The sequence below is a fragment of the Phasianus colchicus genome, chromosome 1, assembly GCF_987193195.1.
Source record: "Phasianus colchicus chromosome 1, bPhaCol1.hap1.1, whole genome shotgun sequence".
In the NCBI taxonomy this organism is placed as follows: domain Eukaryota; kingdom Metazoa; phylum Chordata; class Aves; order Galliformes; family Phasianidae; genus Phasianus; species Phasianus colchicus.
The window spans coordinates 27,614,800-27,637,556 of NC_143436.1; the positions used below are offsets into that span (position 1 = coordinate 27,614,800).

A 22,757-nucleotide genomic window follows, 5' to 3' on the forward strand; every position below is an offset into this window, starting at 1 on the left:
TTCCATGATAGGAAGCATTTGCAAATGAAATAGCTTTTTACCAGAACCACTGAAAGGCAAATAAAGTTGAAGAGAAGTCCTGTAACTTCTGTATTTTAATAATATTGTCCTAGCTGGAAATCTGCGAGGAGAAGAAATGGTTTGGGTTGCTAATGTGGGCCTGTGTAATAGAAGCCTCTAAAATAATCTCTGTGTAAGTGATACTCAGTTTCTGAGGGTGAAGAATAACACTGCAAAGTGAAAGACCTAAAATTAGGTGTAATATTTAATGAATAATGGATTTTTGGAAAGTATTAGAGAGCATCTGCAGAATGCAGAGCTTCTATTCCTTCTACTTAGGCAGGACAAAAAAAAAGGCTGACTTCAGTTCTTCGGACAACTTTTCGAATGACACTGTAGAAATCAAACAAAAAGACAACAACCACCTTCTTTTTTTAGCATTTCCATTGCAATACTATTTGTTCTGGTAAACAGATGACAATTAAAAAAGAAAAAAAAAAAAAACACACCAAAGAAAAGGAGAAAGACTCCTTATGAGAAGGAGAAAAGTAAATTAAATATGGCTACATCTGTCTGGGTGTTCCTAGCTAACTTGAGATTTTATGTCACCCTCTGCAATTAGCACTGCATGTAAATTCTGATCTGGACTTCCCATTGTAATGTATATATGACAAGCATACTTGCCTAGTTAGCAATAACTAACTGTTCATTAAAAAAATGTTCATTTAAAAATTAAATAAAATCAGAGAAAGTATATCTACATTTGTGATCACCCATGTGAATGGCCTATTTGTGGAAGAGTATTTTATACTACTTTCAGAACAACTACTGTATGCTAATAGTTTTGGTAATTAGAGACAACAGAAACCAGGTCTTCTGGCAGAATCACTTTATCTTGGGAAAGGAAAGATGAACAGATGAGCTCTTAAACTAGACAGAACTGAACAAGCTCTCCTGTGGTTAGCACTACCACTATTTCAGTTCATGGTGATTCCCTACAAAGGTGCTAACTATTTTCTGGTTTGATTCACCTGGCAGTGAATTCCAGTTTCAAACTTGTCCTGGTACTATCAGGCCACGTTAACTACATAGCACAGCTTAATCCACTAAGCATCAAAAGGGCAAAAAAAGAGGTCTTTTTATACAAATATATAGAGATATAAAATCGTATATATGATTTACATATGTATGAAATAAAGAAACCCTGTTGTTTCTAGCATTTATTTATGTAAATTTTTAATTATTCAGCCAGCTGGGAACTTCACAGATCTCAGTCTGCTGCAGATAATGAGCATGATTTTTGTGGAGAGAACAAGGATACAACTTGCTTGTGATTGTTTCCTATTCAGACAACTCTGGTGACAGAAGTACAGCACAGGCAATGTGACCCATTAGCACAGTAGGACACATTGTTAGAGAGTTTCCATTCCATCCTGCTGATGACAGGGATGTACAAACAAGTTTCTCATGAGACTATTTTCAGTCACCATTCATCCTATCAACAACAAACTTGATGGTAAATTTCAATAGAATGTGGTCTGTGTATAGAAGACAGAGAGCAGGAAAATAAATACTATGATGTTCTGAAAATGACAAATAAAAAGTGCAATTCAGACAAAAGGTCTAATTACTAGGTACTGGTCAAGATATTTATCTAAAGTTGATCTAAAGTCAGTCCCTGGGTGGACAAAGGAGGATTAGGAAAGCAGCAGAGAGGAGATTGATACTGCCACAACTGAGTGCAAGAACTCAGGCAATTAAAGTTCTCTTGTAAAAATACCAGACTGAACAACAAGGTTGACCACAAGATTTTTGGACGCAAAGCTAGCCACATTCTCCACAGCTTCCCTGCTTTCAACACTGCTATATAACTATAGTGTCTAACTCAGGGAGGAAGAGAGCCAGATAAGAAGGGAAATAGTGCAGAGGCATGTACATCTGAAGAAATCTTACAGCATCCAGGAATCCAAGATCACTCTGGCAGAAAGAGCAAGTATCACAACTACTTTTGTATCTGTGGGTACCCGTGCACTAAACAGGCTGCTCAGAGACCAGGCAGATAGATGAAGCAGGGTGGTCAGATGACAAGACCGTATTCCCTAAGGTCTAATGACTAAGGTCTGCCCCAGGACAGGTGAAGACAGATTTCAGTGTCATTATTAGAATTCAAGATTCCTAACAACAGCACTGGGTAAAAATGGATTAAGATTGTGTTCAGCTCTGATACTTTACCAGGAAACAAGATGTAAACCACTGGTTATAATTTGTAAGTTTCGATGTTGCAGTATAGCATTTGCATAAAAATGGGTCAGGAAATGAACACAGCATGTTCAGAATGATACTAACAAGAACATGATTTATTGTATATCGATAATAAATAAATGAGGGACAAGCTTACTATCTAATGGCTGTTTCTTTAAACCAGGCACCTTGCAATCTCTTTCCTTACAAGATGATGGTCTGTTGACAACTCAATTCTATGGGACTGAGAATTGCTAGTGAGGAAACAGTCAAGAGTTTTGACAAAAAGAAAGGCTCTGAATATCTTTGAAAACTGTGTTCATGACAGCTACCTTCATAAAATATGAACCTTATGTCAGATGTGCTGTGCCCGTAGCTTTGAAGCAAGAGGTGTGGAATAAAGTCAGCAGTGATTGTCTGATGATACTGCATTAGAAGGAGCAAACGACTTTGCAAATTCTTGTTCCTCCTCTGTTGTTAGCATCAGAGCACGTGCTTTGTCTCTGGCGTTCCATCCATCGATTATGCCAACAACAGCAGAAAGTTCTGTAATTCTCCAATCTGTTGTTCTTAAATAATTGATAGTGTTGCTGCCACCATGAGGATACCTTTAGAAATAAAGCCTCCGTGGCAGTGAGACTTGGGCTATAGGAGATCTGTGATGCATGAAAATTAAAAGTACTAATTTAAAAAACATATATTTTGTCACTTAAAGATAAATAAAAGCATGATAGATTTTTTTTCTGAGTTCCTATGGTCTGAAATTACAGATGACAGTCCTTCGGTAGAGGGTAAGAGAATTCATTTTGATTAAATTATCCTTTCATTTTCTTTTCTAAAACATCAGAAAACCTTCCTAACTGACATTTTTGCCTTTGTGTCAGGGATAGCATTAGGAATAATTTTCTGTGATTGTCTCTTCGACAGGCAGAGAACTCATTTTAATCGATACATCGTAAGCTGTTATTACAGCTATTTTCTATCTTAATTCAGCCTGCCCTTCATAATTATGTGGGTTTTTTTTCCTGTTTTTTAAAAGCTCTGGACGGTGGCAGATTTCCACCACCTAGTGGAAAATGTTTGTATTGTCTCCTGAAAAGCTTTGTTCAGATTTCTTGCTAAGGCCTGTTTTCAACCTCACTACTCCCTAACAGGAGCACCTGCTACCAAAGAAGTCTTCTTTTTCAAGTGCCCTGGTGAACGTGCCCAGGAGTGCACAGCTGTGCTTGAAGGTATGAGAACATTACACGTTACACTTTCCACAAACCATATGTACTAATGTACAGGAATTGCACGTTCATGTGTTTCTCTTAATTCAGAGATTCGTAATGTGAAAGGGAAATTGGGAAGAATGAAAATTAATCAAGGTCTACCAAGGAACATCACTGCTTCCCTGCAGCCATCTGCTTTTCTGTGAGCCCTGGCTCTGCACTTTGGGTGCTGGGATTGAAATGCTAAATGGAGACAGAGGGAAAATGCCAGAAATACTGTTAAGCAAAGGCAAATGCGAGCAGTACCAGACAAGCCACTACCCCTTGCATAGTGAAGGAGCATCCTCTTCCTTCCCACCTGTTTCAAAGACAACAAGATGCTTTCTTTCGCCTTTCAGAAAAGAAGAAACTATTTTACAGATCCACCTCTGAATCTGAATTGCCAGAGATAAGAGCAATAGGCTCTTAAGAATCTCTTCACATTGTCTAGATGGAATAATGATTGTGAGGAAAATTCTGTGGTTGTTGAACCCAGCAGGATTTTTCTTTATGTTTTCCCTGAGGGGAAAAAAAAAAAAAAGGAAAAAAAAAAGGGAAAAAATAGCCATGATTGTGGAGAGTTACTCGGATTTGAGTGCCATAGAGATCCTCAGAGATCCCCATTTATTTGGCTGTCTTCCCAACCTACTGGATCAGGTTCCAGGTTCCAGCTTTGAGTATGCTGTTTCCAGTGATCTTCCAGCTAACTGCCCCTTTATCTGTGCTCAAAATCGAAAACTTCAGAACTCCATCTAATTTGCCATGTCACATTGGAAGCTTCCAAACACATCTTTACAGCAGAAAATTTCCCTGAGCATCTAAGTACCCTCTCCTGGAAATGCTGATCCATTATCATCTAGTTCACAGCTAACATCTGCCAGGATTCAGAAATGAGCTGTTTGTAAGGCTCTTTCTCCTACAGTGCCCAATCTGCTCAGCTTTTCAGAGCACGTCTGATGAATCATGGTCTACACAAGATAAAAAATAGGCAATAGTAGTACTACTGTCCCCACTTCTGCTTTGTTCAGTAGCTATGATGCAGCAGGCTTAAGAAGATTTCAGCTACTGCTTCCAGTTTCCCAGATGAGGACTACAGCTCTCAAATTACGGGTTTAAATGCAGCCCTCAGTGACACCTGCTTCAGTTGTATCAATTACATGAAGAAAATACATTAAAGAGAGGAAAGGTTTCAAGTAAATGTATCAGTAGCTCTTTCATATGAAGTTTATATTTTTGCAGGAGAAACAAGAAAATATAGTGCATAAATAGCTAGCAGGAAATTAACAGGGGGTGAGAAGTATCGTCTGTGATAATCATAAAAAAATCCCCTAAGAGACAAGTGAATTAGAAATGAGAAAGCCTATCACTACTTTCAATACTTAACAAAGAACTAGAACGAAGCTGTACAACACAAATTGCTGGAAACCACCATAAAGACCTTGTACTTAAACATGCTCATCAAGGACACCTGGAGTTGGAAAGGAGAACTTGGATGGAAACTTTATTGAATGCCAGGTAATGGCATTAGTGGTTGATATCCCTAAGCAAAAGGTACAAGACTAAATTAACCAGAAAAATGTGTTTTAGCCTGTGTAACACTTTTGTGGCACTAAAAATATGAAAGCTGTGGTTCTGTAAATGGAATTCTGCACTAAGATGCACAGAATTATGTCTTAAGATGTGTAAAGTTATGATATTTGTTAGAAACAATATGCTCTTCTTTCTGCCATGACAAACAGTTAAAGTAGCTATAAATACCAGACAAAATTCCTTGTATGTCAGAATGACAGCTTTAATAAAACAGACAAGAGTTTGTCTTGAAGTGCCTTAAACTGCAACAGGTTATGATCACACAGAGTAAACAGATGGCAGCTATCCTGAGACTACTGAACCTGAACAACAAAGGAGCTGGAATCTCTGTGATGAGAAGTCCAACCTGTCTGCTATAGACCCAGCTCACTTCAGGGTATTTGAGGATATATAAGAGTAGAAAGAAGATTTATTCTTTGAGGTGGCAGGTATTGTATAATAACCTAATACTGGGAAAACTTACGCATCTACTTTAGCAAGAAATTCAAACTACAAATCCCAGGTTGTTATAGAAAGGCAAACGCTTGTTTATAAAGCCTAATAGTTTCAACAACACAGTTTCCTGGAGGATCTTCATTGAAAGAAATGGCATAATCTTCACTAGCTCTCCAGGCTACTGGGAAGGGTTAAGTGACATTAGAAATTCTCCATCTCAAAATGAGTGGATAGATCACTGATACAAAATTGTACTTTGCGTTATAATCATTTTCAAGAGGATCTCCCACAAATCAATGGATATGCCTAACCCTTGTCAAAGTAATGACTTAAGTATATGTATCCATTTCAACGGTTGTCTAGTAGTTTTAGGAGTGCATTTCCTATTAGTGTGCAAATTGCCATTCTAATCAGTGGAAAAATGTCATTTTATCACATATCTGAAAGAAAAAAAGAAAAGAAAGATGCTGAATGGACCAAGGGGCTCCCAGCTAATTACCTTTCAGCAAGGTAATTAGCTCCTTCAAGGCCCTACCACATAGCCTACACACAGGAGGCCCTGTTGGAAAGCAGCAACCCAAGGACACATCAAATTTTTAATTCCTTTTTAGACTTGGCCATGAGCCGCTGGGTGTACTGCTGTTGGATACAGCGGAGTTGCTCCATGGGCCAAGGATAATGAAACCAGAAGTGACTGGCTTGAAAACAATGAAAAAAATACATTTAATATGTTCACGTCTCTCTTTTTAAGACAATGCTTTCGATCAGCTGAACTTTTGCCAACTCCCCTCGTTTTTTCTCCAAGCCAGGAAAGTAGATAACAATTTCAACGGAAATAGCAACAAGCATCTAAAACCCCATTAAAAAGGCATTACTGCTGCCCTTGAGGGGAAAAAACAGAAATCACTGAAGAAAGCCAGGCTCAGCCTGACAGCAGACTCTGGCCAGCAATGCCCTTTTGGATGAGGTGCGTGGCAGCATTTCATTTTCAGCACTCAACATTCTGTCAGGCTGCCGTGGGGTGGCCTCAGCCTACTTTTGGATCATTCGGCTGCAAACCGCTCGTCCCTCGACGCCCCCTCTCCGCCGTGCACACAGCACCGCACCCTCGGCGAGCCTCAGCCGCAGGGCTCCGCTGTTACACACGCCGCCCGCCGCCGCCCCGCCGCCATTTCCCCGCTGCAGTCTCAGTCCCTCCGGGCCACGCCCGCCTCCCGCCGCGCTGGGGCTGCAGCGCCCCCGCCGGCTCCGGGTGTGGCGGAGCTGCCGTGCTGCCGCCAGGGGTCGCTCCGGGCTGCGGCGGAGCCGTTGGGTGCCCGCCAGCCTCGCTGAAAGGGTGGGTGGGCGGGAAAGCTCCTCTTCTCTCCCTGCTTCCCCTGCAGAGGCATGTGAGCAGAGACGTTAAAGCGAGTGCACAGAGGAGGCGTTTCTTAGGATACACTTAGGAGCGCGTTAGGAGGAGCTTTGAAAGTCAGGTGGCTGATTCTTATCAGCTTGAGGTCTTGCTGTGACCTCTCCTCCTCCCTGAAAAGACCCAAATGAATCAGTCAGTGTCTGTTTATAGCTGCTGAATCAGTTCGCTGGGTGCCGCCGGCTCCCCGCTCACCAGAGAGCTGAGTCACCCGCCGTGGGGGTGTCCTCACACCGCCGCCCATCCCGCCTCGGCTGTGCGGAGGGCGGCCCCAAAACAGCAGGGCTCGGGGCTTGCTTGTGTTCATTTCACCGCGTTCTCTGATAATATTCCTGTCCCACATTTATTCCACCCACATCTAAAATTCTGTTTAAAAGAGTATCATGAAGTACTGTTTGTTGCTGTTAACAGGTAGCAAAGCTAGTTACTTCAGCTTGCTCCAGGACACAAAGTCGCTGATGGTGCTCAAAAGAAGGCCCAAATCATCTCTCACTTTCTGCTGAAGGATAAGTTAGAAGTAATTTATGTAGCTGTATGATTTTGAGAACCAAGAGAGAGGTCTTCTGACAGAAACACTTTCATGTTCCCTTCAGAAAAACAAACAATAATTTAAAAAAAAAAAAAAAAACCACAAAACTAGAACATTCATTAGTTGTTGGAAGTTAATTAGCCACAAGCTTTCCATGAGAACTAAAGGGTGTTTATCAATTTCAGAACATCGTGTTACTCTGTATGTAGACAAGCTGTGTTTTCCGCAGTCAGTTATGTGGTGCAGAAGATATTAAGAGTAAATGAGCAGAGCAGAACTTGAAAAACACACCCACTATTATTAATACATTCTCAAATTGGCAGGCGATAGATTTTTAAATTGTTCTTTCACCTTCTGTGCAAGGCAATTTGCCTCACAGTGATGAACTAGCAGCAACACTGTGCTGAGACTGTTTCCACTGGAAGGTTCTCATTATCATTCAGGGGTTTTGCTGGCTCATCAGCGCATCGTGGGCAGCATTTAAATTGCTGAAATGTGGCCCAGAACTAGAGGAAGGATAGAAAACAGTCTATAAAAACCTTTTCTTGGATTATAAGATTGATCGAATTCTCAGCTAAGAGTAACTTCTTTGGTCATAATGTTGCTAGTTCTTACATATCCCAGAGGAAGTGACATCCCCTGTCTTTCTCTTTGAATCTCAGTATTCTTGTTAATCAGCCAAGGAAAGAACAGTAACATGTAGTAGACTGAATGAGCTTTTTTTTTTCTCAATTGAAGAGAGTAGATCCCTTAATCCCAGTAGCACAAGGATGCAATCTAAGGATTGGATCCAACTTTTATTATTCAACAGCATCTTCTAGGATAGATTAAACCAACAACCCATAAGCAGATCAAGTTAAACATCTCAGACAGATGATTTTCAGTTATGAGTCAAAACATAGATTCAATTTGTAGATTTTATTTGGCATTTGTTCTATGCAGATGTTGCTTAATCAGAATTCTAATTAGAACCAGTTGATAATAAACCAGAATAAATATTTTCAAAATACTAAAGCTTTTGTTGCTCTGATGATATTTCCAATAGGGAAAAATTCTGAACCTGAGTACAGGAACTCATATCGGATATATCATATCAAATATAGTGAAATGAATAAGAAAACCTGAAATTTTTGCTCTGCAAATGGATATTTATGGGCAACGTCATTTATAACTTTACAATATTATGTTTTTGTGGAACGAAAAGAAACACTAGTTTTTCACACAGAGGTTGGTGATGCACTGGAACAGGTTGCCCAAGGAGGCTGTGGATGCCCCATCCCTGGAGGCATTCAAGGCCAGGCTGGATGTGGCTCTGGGCAGCCTGGTCTAGTGGTTGGCGACCCTGCACATAGCAGGGGGGTTAAAATTAGATGATCATTGTGGTTCTTTTCAACCCAGGCCATTCTATTATTCTGTGATTCTCTGATTCTATTTTCAGAATCTTAAAAAAACAAAAACAAAAACAAAAACAAAAACAAAAAAAAAAACAAAACATGAAATAGGATTTTTGTTCAGATAATTTTCTGTCAATTGTCCCTCTGCTTCACTGAGCATTGTTCCATTCTGTTCATTTGGCAAATACCTTGACACGGCATTTAGTGTTCCTGAATAGTCTGAGCTCAGTGCAATGCAAAGCACATCACCTTCAAGAGCATGTGATGTAATAAAACTTGTGACAGACCTGGAATTTTCTCTTATGCACCCAGATTTAGAGTACAGGCATCATTATTATTTTTTGCTCATGTTTGGCTTTGTATTATTACCAGTGAGCAAAGCATGTGAAGCTTTCTATGTAAATCAGCAGTAATAGCAAATCTATTCGTCCTTTTCATTGAAGCTTTGGTAACTCACTTTTTCCAGAACAAAACTGAACACACACTAGAGTTTAAGAATAGATGTATTAAGATTCCAAGTATCTCAGAGGCTAAAAAAGATTTGTTAAGAATGAACTTGTCTCACGGAGTTAGTATAATATAAAATAAGAAAAAAAAAAAGGGGGGGGGGGGGGGAGGGAAGCAACAAATAAACTATATTTCATGTTTGCAAGCAATAGGCTGGGTAATAATAATTAGCTTAAATTTTAGCAGGGAAGATTTGAGTCAGACTTCAACAAGTTTTCTAACCATGCCATTTATTAAGCACCAGAACAGATTTGTGGAAGCTTCATCTCTTAAATATTTTATGATGAGACTGGACAAGAAACGGTCAGGAATGAGTTAAGTTTATCTGATGCTGCTGTCAGACAAAGGGATGAGTTTGATTGCCTCTCAAAATCCTCCCCACACCTCCCTCCCCCCATATTCATCTGTTCATCTCCTGAAGATGCTCACTGTCTGAATTTACCCAACCTCTTATCGTTTCATAGACAGATCTCTAGAAATAATTATTTCCTCAGCTCTTGCATGGTGCTTGTACCCATTGATCTCTATTTGTTTGAGCACAGGACCAAATCTGACATTGCATTGGAAGCTGACCTTGTTCAACCTGGTGTTCTCATGATAGTTTTACCCCAGAAGAGGCAAGAAAATGCCAGTGTTAGCTAGCCCTCTACTATCTATTACTGTATATTATCTTCACGCATAGTTCCATCAGGTCAGATACAACAGTCCACACTTTTATTAACAAAAAACATGGACTATTCTGGACATCAGGAACAAAGGAGGGAATTTCTCACAGTTAAGCGGGGCAAAAGGAGACAACACAACATTTAGGTTTGACACAATCGAGTCAGTGTTGCTGAGCTTTTAATTTCCCTCTAAATTTAGGTGGAATGTCACAGAACAATTGGTTGAATATTTATTTGTATCACACTACAATGATTAGCACAAGATGTAGTGTATATCCATATATATCTATGCCTTACTGCCAACAAGCTATAATGATAAGCCTTGCATTACACTGTAATATAACTTGAAAAGAGAGAGAGAGAAGGAGAGAGAGAGCACAAGAGAAAATGGAGATTAGATAGCAGGGAAAGAAAACTCGGATCACCACCCTTGGTTTCAGTGTAATCTCTGGTCCAGTAATATTCAGGTGGCTGGTGCACACCTGACTGCTGAGTTGTAGTCCTTTATATTTATTGCCAAATAGAGAGGTTTTTCATATGTATCTGTAGTTTGCCTGCAATGTAGGAGTAGGTAGGATTCACCATGTGCAGATGTGTGGAAGGAGGAAGAGTAGCATTGACCCTTCCCTCCATTTGAGCTGGGGACTGAAGAGACCCTATCCCTTATCACGTTGGTCACGTAGGCTTCTCTCAAAGCAGGGGAACTTGCCTAAGCAAGGAAGTAGAGCTGTCCATCTTCCAGCATATTCTGCACCCTCTTTGGCAAGCACTTTTGCTTCCCTAATTCCAAACGCAAACTAAACATAGTTTCCTTCTTCAGAACTAAGCAATGCAGCAATGATTAAGACATGGAAGACAGTTTTAGAGGTTTTCCACAGGACTTTACACTGATATTACTTGGTGGCCTGAAGATTCAGCCAAGCATTTCAAGGACAGATCCTGCCTTTGATGGAAGCCGAAGATAATTTCTTGGTTAGGTCTTCCAAGTGTTTCTCTTTACTTATCAGAATGTTTCTAGTATTGCCCAGATTTATTCCACAGAAAATTTGCTGAAGTCAAGTTGCCTTTTCAGTAATTATAGTAGTTGCACCTGTTGGTGCAGATGAGCATTGATGGCATGTTATTAAATCTATCTGACCCCTTTGCATGTCGGATTGATTTACAGTGGACTCAGATAAACACTGAAAAGCCAGTGACTTGGATAGATGGAAAAGTGACGTTGGATAGATGCCTCTATAGTCTGCAAATTAAAGAAAATGGAAAGAAGCAGTACTGGCAAATGACTGTAACTACTGTAAGATGAATTTATTTATTACCACCAGCTCATCTTGGCGCATGGATATTTCTTTGTCACACCACTAGACGTTGCAGACTCCTGAGATGTGCACCATGATAGAGATCTTATCCACATATACAGGAGATAAATTGTAAGATATACTATACATTAGTTATGCCAAGTGCTGCTGGAGCTCAGAGTTCACTAGTCAGGTAACTACTTATTCAAGATTATGGAGCCCTGGAATGAGCTGGTTTAGTTCAGGTTCAAGTTTGGAGAAGATTTTAAGTCAAGTATTTGTTTGTCTGGGACTCTCTCACCATCAGTAGATGAGCCATATTCATGAAGTAGCCATTGTTTTCTTCTCCTTCTGAAGATATTTCAGAAAGCATTGGTGGAGTGGTTGTGGCACTTCACTGTCAAGATGTCCATCTTAGCCCTCACTCTTTTCTCAAATGGGAGCTGACCTCACTGTAAATGGATATTTGCAACTTGAGCAGCTGTATGCAGTGCTACACCATGTCCCCCTGTATACAAAAGGGTCCAAAAGCAGGCATATTTCAACAGTATTACTAAGATAGGCTTAAAGATTTCCTTGGACCTTTGCACTTTTTATATCTCTGCTCTAAATCACTAATCACTGCAAGAGAAGTAGCAATTAAATATAAAAAGTATGAACTGGGGGTTCAGTCCCTTTGGTACCAAGCATGCCTGCTATTGCTGGTCCTATATAAATCTGTGGCAGCTGAGGGTACTCAGCACCTCACAAGCTCAAATTATGAAGGGGAAAAAAACTTTTGTAGTCAAAAGAAGGGACAGAAAAAGTGGATTTCTTGTGATTACTGATTGAATAACAGATTAACAGTAGTTGACAACAACAGCAGAGACATGAGGAAGTTTCAATTTCTGTTGACTGTTGATGTAGCACATATTTTATTTACACCATCTCCTGCCAGAAAAAATCTACAGGCTATTGGTGTCAGTTTCTAGAGAAGCACAGACATCTCTGATAGCTGCAGTTAAATTGAGGGATGTGCCAAATCCACGTGTTTGAGATACACTGGATGCCAAGTATTAGAATTGTTTCTCCCTGGCTGGCAAGTACAGATGCGTGTAAGGGTGAGACAGTAGCTTGAAAGCAGTTATGGTAGCTACAAGATGAGTGGGAGAGATGAAAATACTGCCATTAAAAGCAGCTGACAGCTTGGTGAACAGAGAAGCAGCACTGTGAGTTTCATGTTCTTCGTTGTATGACACTTTTTCTGTCATCATTTAACAGCACTTACAGGAAGATATTTATTCTAGGCTTTTAGGGTTTCTTTTCTTGCAACATATTCTACACTTTTATCATTCTCTTATTGGTATTAAAGTTATTTTTGTAACAAACACTTGTGATTCCCAGAGTAGATAATTAAGACTCCAGCTGACAATTAACAGCAGGAGTAATAAGCTCTTACAGCCAAAACTCACGGTTTTCATGTGAATGACTTGTCAGTAATACAGCAGGAAAAGAAAAACAGTGCTCAAGAAATAGGAAGAAGGTGATGCAAAACATAGATGTAAGCCAAAATATTCCTCTTAGAAGGAATGGGACTCCTAGGAATCAGTGGGCAAATCCAGGTAAAGTCATAGCAAGAAAGATTCCCAGATCTAGTTCTTCTTCACTTCTACAATATATGTAGACAACAGAGTAACCACAGCAAGGATTATTGTTCATTTTGGGAAAGGAGACTGCATTGCATGTTGTGGACCTAGGTGACTATTTTTATGAACTCGTCCAGGAGAGATAAAAAAAGCTCTGATTGAAAAGAGAACTTGAAGTAAAAGAGAAGGTGCTGAATGTCAGCTGCCATTTAACTGCTGGGAGGGGAGTAACCAGTTTGTTTACTGGTAATTGAGGTGGCTTCTTAATGTGCATACCATATCAGAATCTGAATACTAAAATGACAAAGTTACCCACCAGTTCCTTAGATGATTGCACTTTTGGGTCTTGGTCTCCGCAGCTGTGTGAAGTCAAACTGAGAAAGCAGCAGCTACTGCTTTTAGTCTCTGGACCATTTTTTAAAACAGGAACACTCAGTGCAGATCTTTATCTGGCCCTGTGGCCTTTCTCTGGCAGTGGCCAACAGCAACCATAGGGAAGAGAACATGTACATATATCATTTTCCCCATATCACTTTATAAAAAACACTTGGTCTTCCCCCAACAGCTGCTAACAAATACTGAGTAGAACATGCTAGCAGTATTATGAGATAGACCAAGTTATCTAAGCCTATTTCCCATGTAAGACAATATGACTCCCACTTTCAGTCCTTAGTAATTAGGGCTCAATATGATGTTTTATGAAAGGATTACTTTTTAGTCAGGTTTAGTTATTGGTTTTGGGATTTTCTTTTTCTTTTTTTTTTCCAGAAGTGGCATCAATCTGTTCAGATACACAGAAATACAGACCACAAACTCAGTGGCAAAACTGAATTTATTTGTAAGTGACGAAATCTGCAGTTATCCTTGAATACAAATAATATAGAAGCAAAGACAGAAGTTGTTCCAAAGTCAACAAGGCCATGCAGGGATCACTTGAATAAAAATCATTATTCTGTGTGATCACTTACATCTGAAGTAAAACTAAGCCCCTAGCCCTGTAATTTACAATGCGCAGAGAATCTGAAACTACTGAAAATTGTTGACCATTCACTGTTTATAGTGGGCTTATTTTTCAAAATCTGTGTTCACGTCAAACAGAATCAAATATCCTTTTCTAATATTTTTCATTCAGATAGCCTTTGTAATGTTCCTGTGACCATATCAGAATGTTACAGTATATCGTGAAAACATCTGAGTACGTGAATAAAGTGATGCTGAATTTCATTCCAAAGTAGATCTATTCTCCAGAAACTTTCATCTCTGGATGGGTGAAGAAGTAATCATGAAGTTCAGGAGACTGTGTGAAGAGGTATCTTTCCTTTTCCTTCATTTCTGATTGATTTAGATACTTTAGTATCATACTGTTCATTTTCTTAAGCTCTTCTATGTTCTTCCTTTCAGATATGAGTCTGCTTGATATTTGGTCCATCTTGTTTCTAGTTTGAACTTGGAAAGGAAAATATATCACATTAATTTTTCAGCATTTAAGTTAAAAGCATCACTACCCTCTCTTGCATTCCCACGTGCGATTGTTGAGAATTATGACAGGAGAGAATATTAAACAGGAAAACAAAAGCAGAATCCAATTGGAAAAAGTTAGGCATCTGATGGGAGTAGCCTGCTCACTGAATTCTTTGTGTTTATTATCTTTTTTTTTTTTTTTTTTTTAACTGCAGAGCAGTATAATACAACCAAGTACTCTGTCTCAGACAAATTTTGCAGTCTCCAGGAGTGTATCCATTCCATTTGTGTCCATGAGAAAATGTGATATTAAATGGCTCCAAGTTGCTATTTCTGGGCACTACTCACCTATGTTTTTCTAGAAGCACACTTAGTAAAGCACAACAAAGGCTACAGCCACAGCATTTGTTTTCCTAAAGCATTTAGGTTAGAGGAAAATTCTAGTAAATACTGGCATTGAAAGGCAGTGTTCCTCTGGAACACCAGTATGCAATACCCATTATATACACTTCTGGAGCTATTTTTATTTCATCCTTCTAAGGCTGACAAAATTTACCCATGGGTTTTGAAGCCAACAAAAGTTTAATTCTAGTGGTGTGCCAATGCAAAACAAGTCTATGCCTATGGATTTAAAGCATAATCTCAGACAAACACTAACAGTAGTTAGCTTCTAAAAGCGCAGGTTCGTACCATTTCCAAGCCCAAGTGAACTTCTTTAATCCCTCAAGTACCCTTTTCACTATTAGTTATTTTACAGTTTTTCTGCTTGAGGGACACATTACTCATTTATCTGCACACTTACCAGCAGCCCGTTAAATATATCTGAAATTCAAATAGTAGATGTTTTAATTAGTGTTTTACAATCATGCCACTTAATGTTTTGTTCATATATTTGTCTTATGCTTTGTCTCTTGTGAGCTTGTGAGCAAGTTCAATCAAGGTTTAGGATTTCCTCTCAAGATGGAAAAAAGGATTTTTGCTAAATTCCAGTGAATTTCCTACTATAGAGTAAAAGTAATCTTAATTTCTCATGGATTACAATTCTTTCAAAATGGACTTGTGCATTAAAATAACATACCTCATGCTGTCCAATGCAATTAGTACAAAAATCCCCAAGATGACAAAGGCTCCATAAAGTAAGGCCACCTGTAGCTATGAGCTCAGCAACATTAACTGATCTATCCCAATCTGTCCAGCCCAAGTGGGGTAGTAAATATGTCTACAGACTTGATGCCATGTGACAATTTTGATATATCTTATCTGATTTTTTGTTTATTTGAGGTTTTCTTAGTTCCAAACACTTTCCGATCAGTTCTTAGCTTGCAGTTTTCAGGTCTTTCTGAATAAAGGATAATATCTTAAAGGACCTTGATTTAGGTGCTAGCCTTAGTGTAATTCCACTTTCAGTGAAAAGCCACCAGTACTGAATTTCCTCTGGAAATATACAAAGCTTACTCATTGCCATATAGCTGTCTTAAAAATTTAATTTCATTTCCAGTCGGAGTTTTCAAGGACACGCTTTCACACTTTGAACTAAATTCTTGACAGCTGTTTAAGCTCACAAAACCTTTGCACAAAGAACAAAGTTGTGCCTTGTAGCTCAGAGAACAGAGGCCTGTGCTTTTACACCCAGGACCCAGCTCACATCTAGCTAAAGACTTTAGTCATGCGTGTACAGCAGTAGGATGTTATAAAGTAGCATGAAGTAGCATGACACATTTCAGCAAAGTTCTTCCCCATATTCCCAAATTTTTAAGAATCACTGTTTGCTTTACTTACTTATTAAGAATATTACAAATGAAACAATTGCCAAACTGACAATCAAAGTAAGAATGAAGGCAATGAAGAAGTAGCACTGGTTTCTTGTTTTACTCCCTGTCATGTCCTCTCTAGTGCCACTGGTGCTCTCAACATCCTCATCTGTAAAGAGATGACAAGTCATTTAGTGATGAAGTTTGTTCAGTTTCATTAGAATAAGCACGACATAAATTCTATGATCCTATGAAATGTGGCAATAAGCCCTAATGATAATAGGTGAAGTCAAGTGAAGACCATGAGAAAGTTCATGCGAATTTCATGAGATTTCAGAGATTCCATGGTAGAAATCTCTGACAGTTTTGCAACTGAGCCTGTAGTGATAAGCCTGAGGGAAGGATGCATGTGCCATAGTAGCACTTCAACAATGAACAAACCTGGGCTCTGAACAACTGGCTGAACTAGCAGGAGATCTTCAGGAATATCTCAGTTTTTCTTTATTGCATTTAACATGCTCCTGCTTCAGGTAAGATTAAATTTTTTAATATTTGGGAGGGATTGTGTTTTTTCCCTTAGCATTCATAACAAATGCATCATATACCATGCACCTGCACCAATATTGCTTTCTAATTAGAATAAAAAGGAAGGCGACCTCCTGCTACTACTGTCTCTCAAGAACAGTAAGCTATCAACAGAGTTCTCAGAAATATTCCATGCTTGCTCTACATGATGAATGCTTCTTACTGGCTGAGCTTGCCAGGCTATAGTGCTTCAAAGAATCACTGAATACAGACTCTTGTCATGCTGCAAAGAATGGGAAAACATTTTATTGTTTAAAACACAAAGAAATTTTTGCATGGCTGCTACAAGGCAATCCAAATGTGTTTACATTTTAAATAGCTTTTAACATGCTAATGTGTTTGATTATGCCAGGTCATATTGAGCTACTGGATGAAAGGATTGCCATGAGTACTGCAATACTCCTGAAACATCATTTTTTAACCTAACTGGGCATCTGCTATACTGCTAAACAGATTGTTCATGAGAATGTAGTATTTACTGAACTGAAAAGTATGACACAGCTCTCACTGATTTTCTGGCAAGAGAACCAGAATTTCATGCTGCTGAATAAGGCAAATTCATCTATTTATCTTACCTACAGAATTTCCAAGCTTTAAAAAACATTAAAAAGACAACTCTCTGTGTTAAAAAGAATAGTCCTAGATGAATACAAAGCACTTTACAAGTGGATGCGTAAAATATGCATTAGGCTACCTTTTATTTACTGTTGAGTAGGAGAAAGTTATTTAAATCCGGAAAGGTATATTATATATATTAAGCTATTTAACTAGAAGGATTATTAATGTATGGCCCTTTGAATCCCAAACATTCTGTAGTTCCATACCTTTTCTTCAGTCAAATTTGCCATTACAGTAAATAAAAACTGATCTCTGCTCTCTAGTGACAGTGAAGTAACCCAAGGAAATGGCATGAAGATGTGTCAGGGGTGGTACAGATTGGATGCCAGGAAAAGGTTCTTCACCAGAGGGTGGTGGGCACTGGAACAGGCTCTCCAGGGCAATGGCCATGGCACTGAGCTTCCTGGAGTAGAAGGAGTGTTTGAACAACACTTTCAGACATATGGTCTGAGTTTGGGGTGTTACACTGTGGACCCAGGAATTAGGCTCCTTGTGGATTCCTTCCAACTGGGGATATTCTATGATTTTCTGGTTCGAAAAGCAGTAGAAGTGGGAGAGCTCATATCTGAAACTAAAGAGATTCTGTGAATCAAAATGCTTAAAAGCCTCTTAAGAAGCTTCACATTTGAGTCCTTAGGAGATATGTCTTAAAAGAATGAACAGAAATTCACTGGCATTTCTATTGCCACAAGTGAATTTTAGCTTGGGAAGAGTTACAATGCTATTCATGGAAGAAGTGTAGACTGTGCAGTATTAGAGAAATTACCTTGTCTGATGGAGCCAAGTAGAAAAGAGAGACAAATTCAGGCTTCACAGTGAATCTTTAGTCAAATGTAAGGATTTCCTAGAATCTGACACCTGAAGTAGTCACCAGCGGTAGCTAAACCATTCATCTGGTGTAAGCTTTTTTTTTTGTTTTCCCTTAAAATTTTCAACGCAGAGTTTGACATATTCATCTATTGGGCTGTTGACACCTGTGCAATACGATGTTGTTAGTGTTTTCCATTTGCTTCATAGCTTATTAGTGTACAAAGAATAAACACAAAACATTGTCATACGTACCCAGAGGACGCTGGAATTCATCTGGGCAAACATTTAGTTTGTTTAGGTTGTTTAAGGAATCAACTACGTAAAGCTTTCTCTCTTCATCGATATTGGGGAGGTTAATTTCCAAAGAAGTTTTCTCCATTGTATCTAGAAGAAATAATAATTAAAAAGTTAAGTTATAAAGATGTAAACCGACTGCTAATAGTAGGTGTCCTGATCTGAGAAGCAGCTGTAACAACCACTAAAATTTAGGGACTTGAAGGACCAGCACATTTGAAGGCATGGGTAACCCAGTGTGTAGCATCTGTTATATATTCTTACAAAGCTTCATTTCTACATTTTATCTGTGTACCTGTGAATGCACATATGTACACATATATACATATAATTGCACATATGTATGCATATATGTATGTGTGGAGAGAGAATATCTGTTTCACTAATATTTATTTGGGCATTAGATATTCAATCGTGTAACTTTTTCTAGTTTGGTGGATACTTATGAAGAAGAAGAGTGATACCTGACCACAGTGAAAGCCAAATCTTCACCAGCATCAACAGTAAGGATGTCACATAGAACCTGCACTTTCAGCACCAAACTATTCAGTGATGAGACATGGCCAGAAAGCAGGTATGGGTATAGGAGGTAAGAATAAGCAAGAATATAGGTCTGCCTATGCACCTTGTAGTGTCACTGTGAAGTTATAATTTGTGAATAATGGGGGAAAAAAAAATATGTATTAGTTGTACTTCATATAAATGTGAATTATGGACAAGTTAAAGCCTGATGACAAAACCTTTTCTTCAGACCATTACCCCTTGCCTAAAGAAAAACATTGATTGAGCATAACAAGGAAGTGTGTCACTGCAGTCTGGGTGCATGAAATGTTTCAGTGATTATACAAACAAATTCAGCTATGAAGATTGTATAGAAAGAATACGCACTACCTAAGCAAGCTCCTGTATGTGTTGAAGCACACAGTTCTAGCCATAAAGAGATGCAGTCACTCTAACAAGGCAACTTAGACCACAATGTTCACCAAAAGCTCCCACTGCAGTTACTGAAGAAAAATATGTTTCTCCAGGAAATACTCCTTTTCTATCTAGATAAGTCTTTCCAGACCTTAGAATTGCAGTCTAAAAATACCTTTCCTTGCCAATGAATGTAAAGCTGGTGCTTGCAGTGGTTATTTTAGCCCTAATGTTGAACAAATCTTACACACTGTATATTTTATCAAATCCCCCAAGTTCAGTCTTGCCTGCCAAATACAACTCAACATTTCATGAGATGTAAGCCTCACCCTGATGAAAGATGTTAAGCACCTACAGGTGATTTCTGAATCCTAGATAAGTTGAATCGTCCCCTTGACATGCCACTCCCTCTGTCCATCGCCAATAAATTAAAAACATTGTAATTGGATTCCTAACTCAGCACTTCACTGGAAAACCTAAATAAAATGTTTGAGGAATACAGGCATAAATGGCTATAGAAAACACCTTTCTCTTACAAGAGAAGATTGCCACAATTCCCTCAGATTTGAGCACATAAGCATTCCCTGAGTTTTAAGCACTGAAAAGTGAGTGCTTAAACTGACAGGCCTACATGTATACTTTTACACTTATATTTAATAGAGCATAAGAAAAGCTTGCAACTTGGTTTTTTCTCCCTTCAGAATTGTTGAAAAACACAAAAATAAGGTAGCAGTGGTGAACTGTACCTAGCACCTGACTTCCCTTTGTGTAGCAGTAGCTTCAGGCAGAAGGTTGTATGCACTTCCATTGCCCTGGCACGTCACACAGTGTGAGATCACACCTCGGCCAGCCCCACTGCCACCTGCACTCTCACTGCTGTCTCTCCACAAGCACACTCATGGCCAGCTGCAGCCACACAGAGCCGTGCATTCCTACAACAGCAGGCTCAAAGCTACCATCTCATGCACAAATGCTTCTGGTTATTTTTAGCTTCCAAAGAGCAGTTATTTCTCTGGGATATTCTGATTAGTACCTCTCTGCTGCTTCAGGAAAGACTCTCCTTAACAGCTTGAGCTGTAATAAATGTGAGTACCTTTTATGCATTACTATTAGTGGAATTACACATTTCTAATTTCATAATTATTTAAAACCAACTTCCTCCCTGTGCACGTAACTGCAGTGAAGGAAACCCCTATGTTTTATTTTCCAGTGATATTTCAAATAAATGTGAGAGGATACATCAGTGTCACTGGCCAAAGGTATTGATGAGTCTTCCAACAAAATAAAACATTGGATTGATTATACTTTGCCAGTCTTTCTCGCACTTTAATCTTCTTTAAAGAACTTTTCCTCATTTGATTTCTAAATTTCTCCCTAAATTGTTGTAATAAAATGAGAAATTAGTGTGAAGACACTGAAAGTTCTTAACAGGGAAAAAAAAAAAAAAAAAAAACCAGTTTAGAAGGATTTAAAATAACAGGAAAATGAAATGTTACTTACAACATAGCCACGTTCAGGTAAAAGGCCAGTATGGAGGAACTCAGCCCATGCCAAAGCCCCAGAGCAAAACTTGTACTGCTCTTCCCCTCCACTTTTAGCCCCATAGGAGCCTGTCAGCCCCTGCAGGACCCATGAAGGCAGTCATGAAACAGACTGTCTCTTTCGATCTATATTTAGCGTTAATCTCAGCCAAGCACACTGACTTCACCGTATTGAACTGTTTAAAAGGAAATCAGCATATGCACAGCTCTTTAATATACTGGAATCATTAAATATCCTATAATGGAAAAATAATGTGTTATTGAAGATCAATATTTCACTAAACCTTTGCTTTATGATTCCTTTTTAAAACTAGTTTGCTACGAAAAAACGTCATAGCAATATTACTGTAGTTATGAGTAACAAGTTTGCTATGCAGACGTCATTTCTACATTACTGCAGTTGTATGTACTTTAAAGGCATCAACTGGAAAAGTTACTTTCCTCCTCCAACACCTTACAAATTCAAGTATATTACCACCTGGACCGATTTGTACAGCATCCAGAAAATAAACTCTAAGCTGATTGTAAATACTGATGGTTCATGGAAAGATCTTTCAATCGCTGTTTCTGTTGCTAACATTGCAGAACATAATGTTACAGCACACCATTGACAGGCAGCTGATGCTAACAGGGAGCGTGGGTCAAAACAACAAATCCTTTCTCAAGCAGTTCTCTACTTCCATAATATTGATCTACTTTAAACTGACCACGAATGTACTTTTCTTTCAGAAAAGATCACAAGGTGATGCACCTACTGACTCAGTTCCCCTCTATAAGGTGACAGTCTCTGCTGCTGCACTACCAGTAGCTGTGCCAATAATGCAGCTTGCTCCCTTCCTGCTTGGTCCCCTAGAAACCCTCCCTTTAAACAAGGACAAGCAAAAAAAAAAAAAAAATAATTAAAAAAAAAACCATCTATATATAAAATATATATATTATCCCACTTCTATCACTGAAAGATTCCTGACACCATCCTAACTGTAAGATGAAGACTTAACACTCCCCTGTTCTAAGCTTGAAAGTCTAAAACATCACCAGATCTCGAGCAGGCAGCAAAGCAGCCCAGCCCATCTCCTCTGCTCTAACAACCTTGGACGCCATCCCAGTCCCTGCCGCTGGCACCTACAGCATTCTGGGGGAAAGGGGAACCACGTGCCCGGCCACCTGCACAGGGGCGCTGGATACTTTGCAAACTTCCGGAAGCACATAAAGCTCTCAGAAGTGCTACTCTATGCTGGTGAAGTTCACCAAAGGTGACCACCCACAGCCAGAGACAAGCAGGCTGGTGGGAACAAATGATGCAAGGGGAGAATCACAAGCCTTAGGCCAGGCAAATGCAGTCAGCTTGATCTAGGTCAGAGATCAGAATGAAAGAAGACACGTTCGCAGAGCGGCTGATGCAGAAGCTCTGGCTGATCTTGGTCTTCACATAAACTTCCTCACTGTCCCCACATAAGTCTGTTATTGGCACATTTCAGTCCTCTAGAGAAGGAAACTGGAGGTAGGAGGTGGCTTTCAATATGGAACGGCATTTAGAATGACTCCGGTCAGGCAAGAGATATTTTGTAGCACCAAAACTAGGAAATGTTTGACCTTTAGTCCACAGGTTGCTGCCCATTACTAAACTGATAAGAAAGCAACGACCGACTGCTATGCAGATTATATACAAGATACAGCTCCCAAACAAAGCAGTCGGTTCAGGTAACATAGTTAAGACTACCACGGCCACATTCTGCAACAGGCAAGCAACAGTAGTTGTGTGTAAAATAAATCCCTCTCTTTCACCATTTAGGTTGCGCCAGCACTTCAACTTTTCATCAGAGTAGTAATCAGATTAAGA

General features: G+C 39.2%; 1 protein-coding gene across 2 annotated transcripts; it reads right to left on the reverse strand.

Moving 5' to 3' along the window:
- Nucleotides 1-13,571: 13,571 nt before the first annotated feature.
- LSMEM1 (leucine rich single-pass membrane protein 1) lies at nucleotides 13,572-22,680 on the reverse strand. Of its 2 annotated transcripts, XM_090137595.1 has the most exons (5): nucleotides 21,953-22,680; nucleotides 20,877-21,153; nucleotides 18,420-18,551; nucleotides 16,183-16,323; nucleotides 13,585-14,388 (listed from the first exon to the last, which is right to left on the reverse strand). In XM_090137595.1, the coding sequence occupies exons 3-5, from the start codon at nucleotides 18,544-18,546 to the stop codon at nucleotides 14,180-14,182; spliced, it is 477 nt and encodes a 158-aa protein (XP_089993721.1). In that variant the 5' UTR covers nucleotides 18,547-18,551; nucleotides 20,877-21,153; nucleotides 21,953-22,680; the 3' UTR covers nucleotides 13,585-14,179. The 2 variants fall into 2 exon arrangements, with proteins under 2 accessions (XP_031471803.2, XP_089993721.1); XM_031615943.2 differs by lacking the exons at nucleotides 20,877-21,153; nucleotides 21,953-22,680 and having other exon boundaries at nucleotides 13,572-14,388.
- Nucleotides 22,681-22,757: the final 77 nt, after the last annotated feature.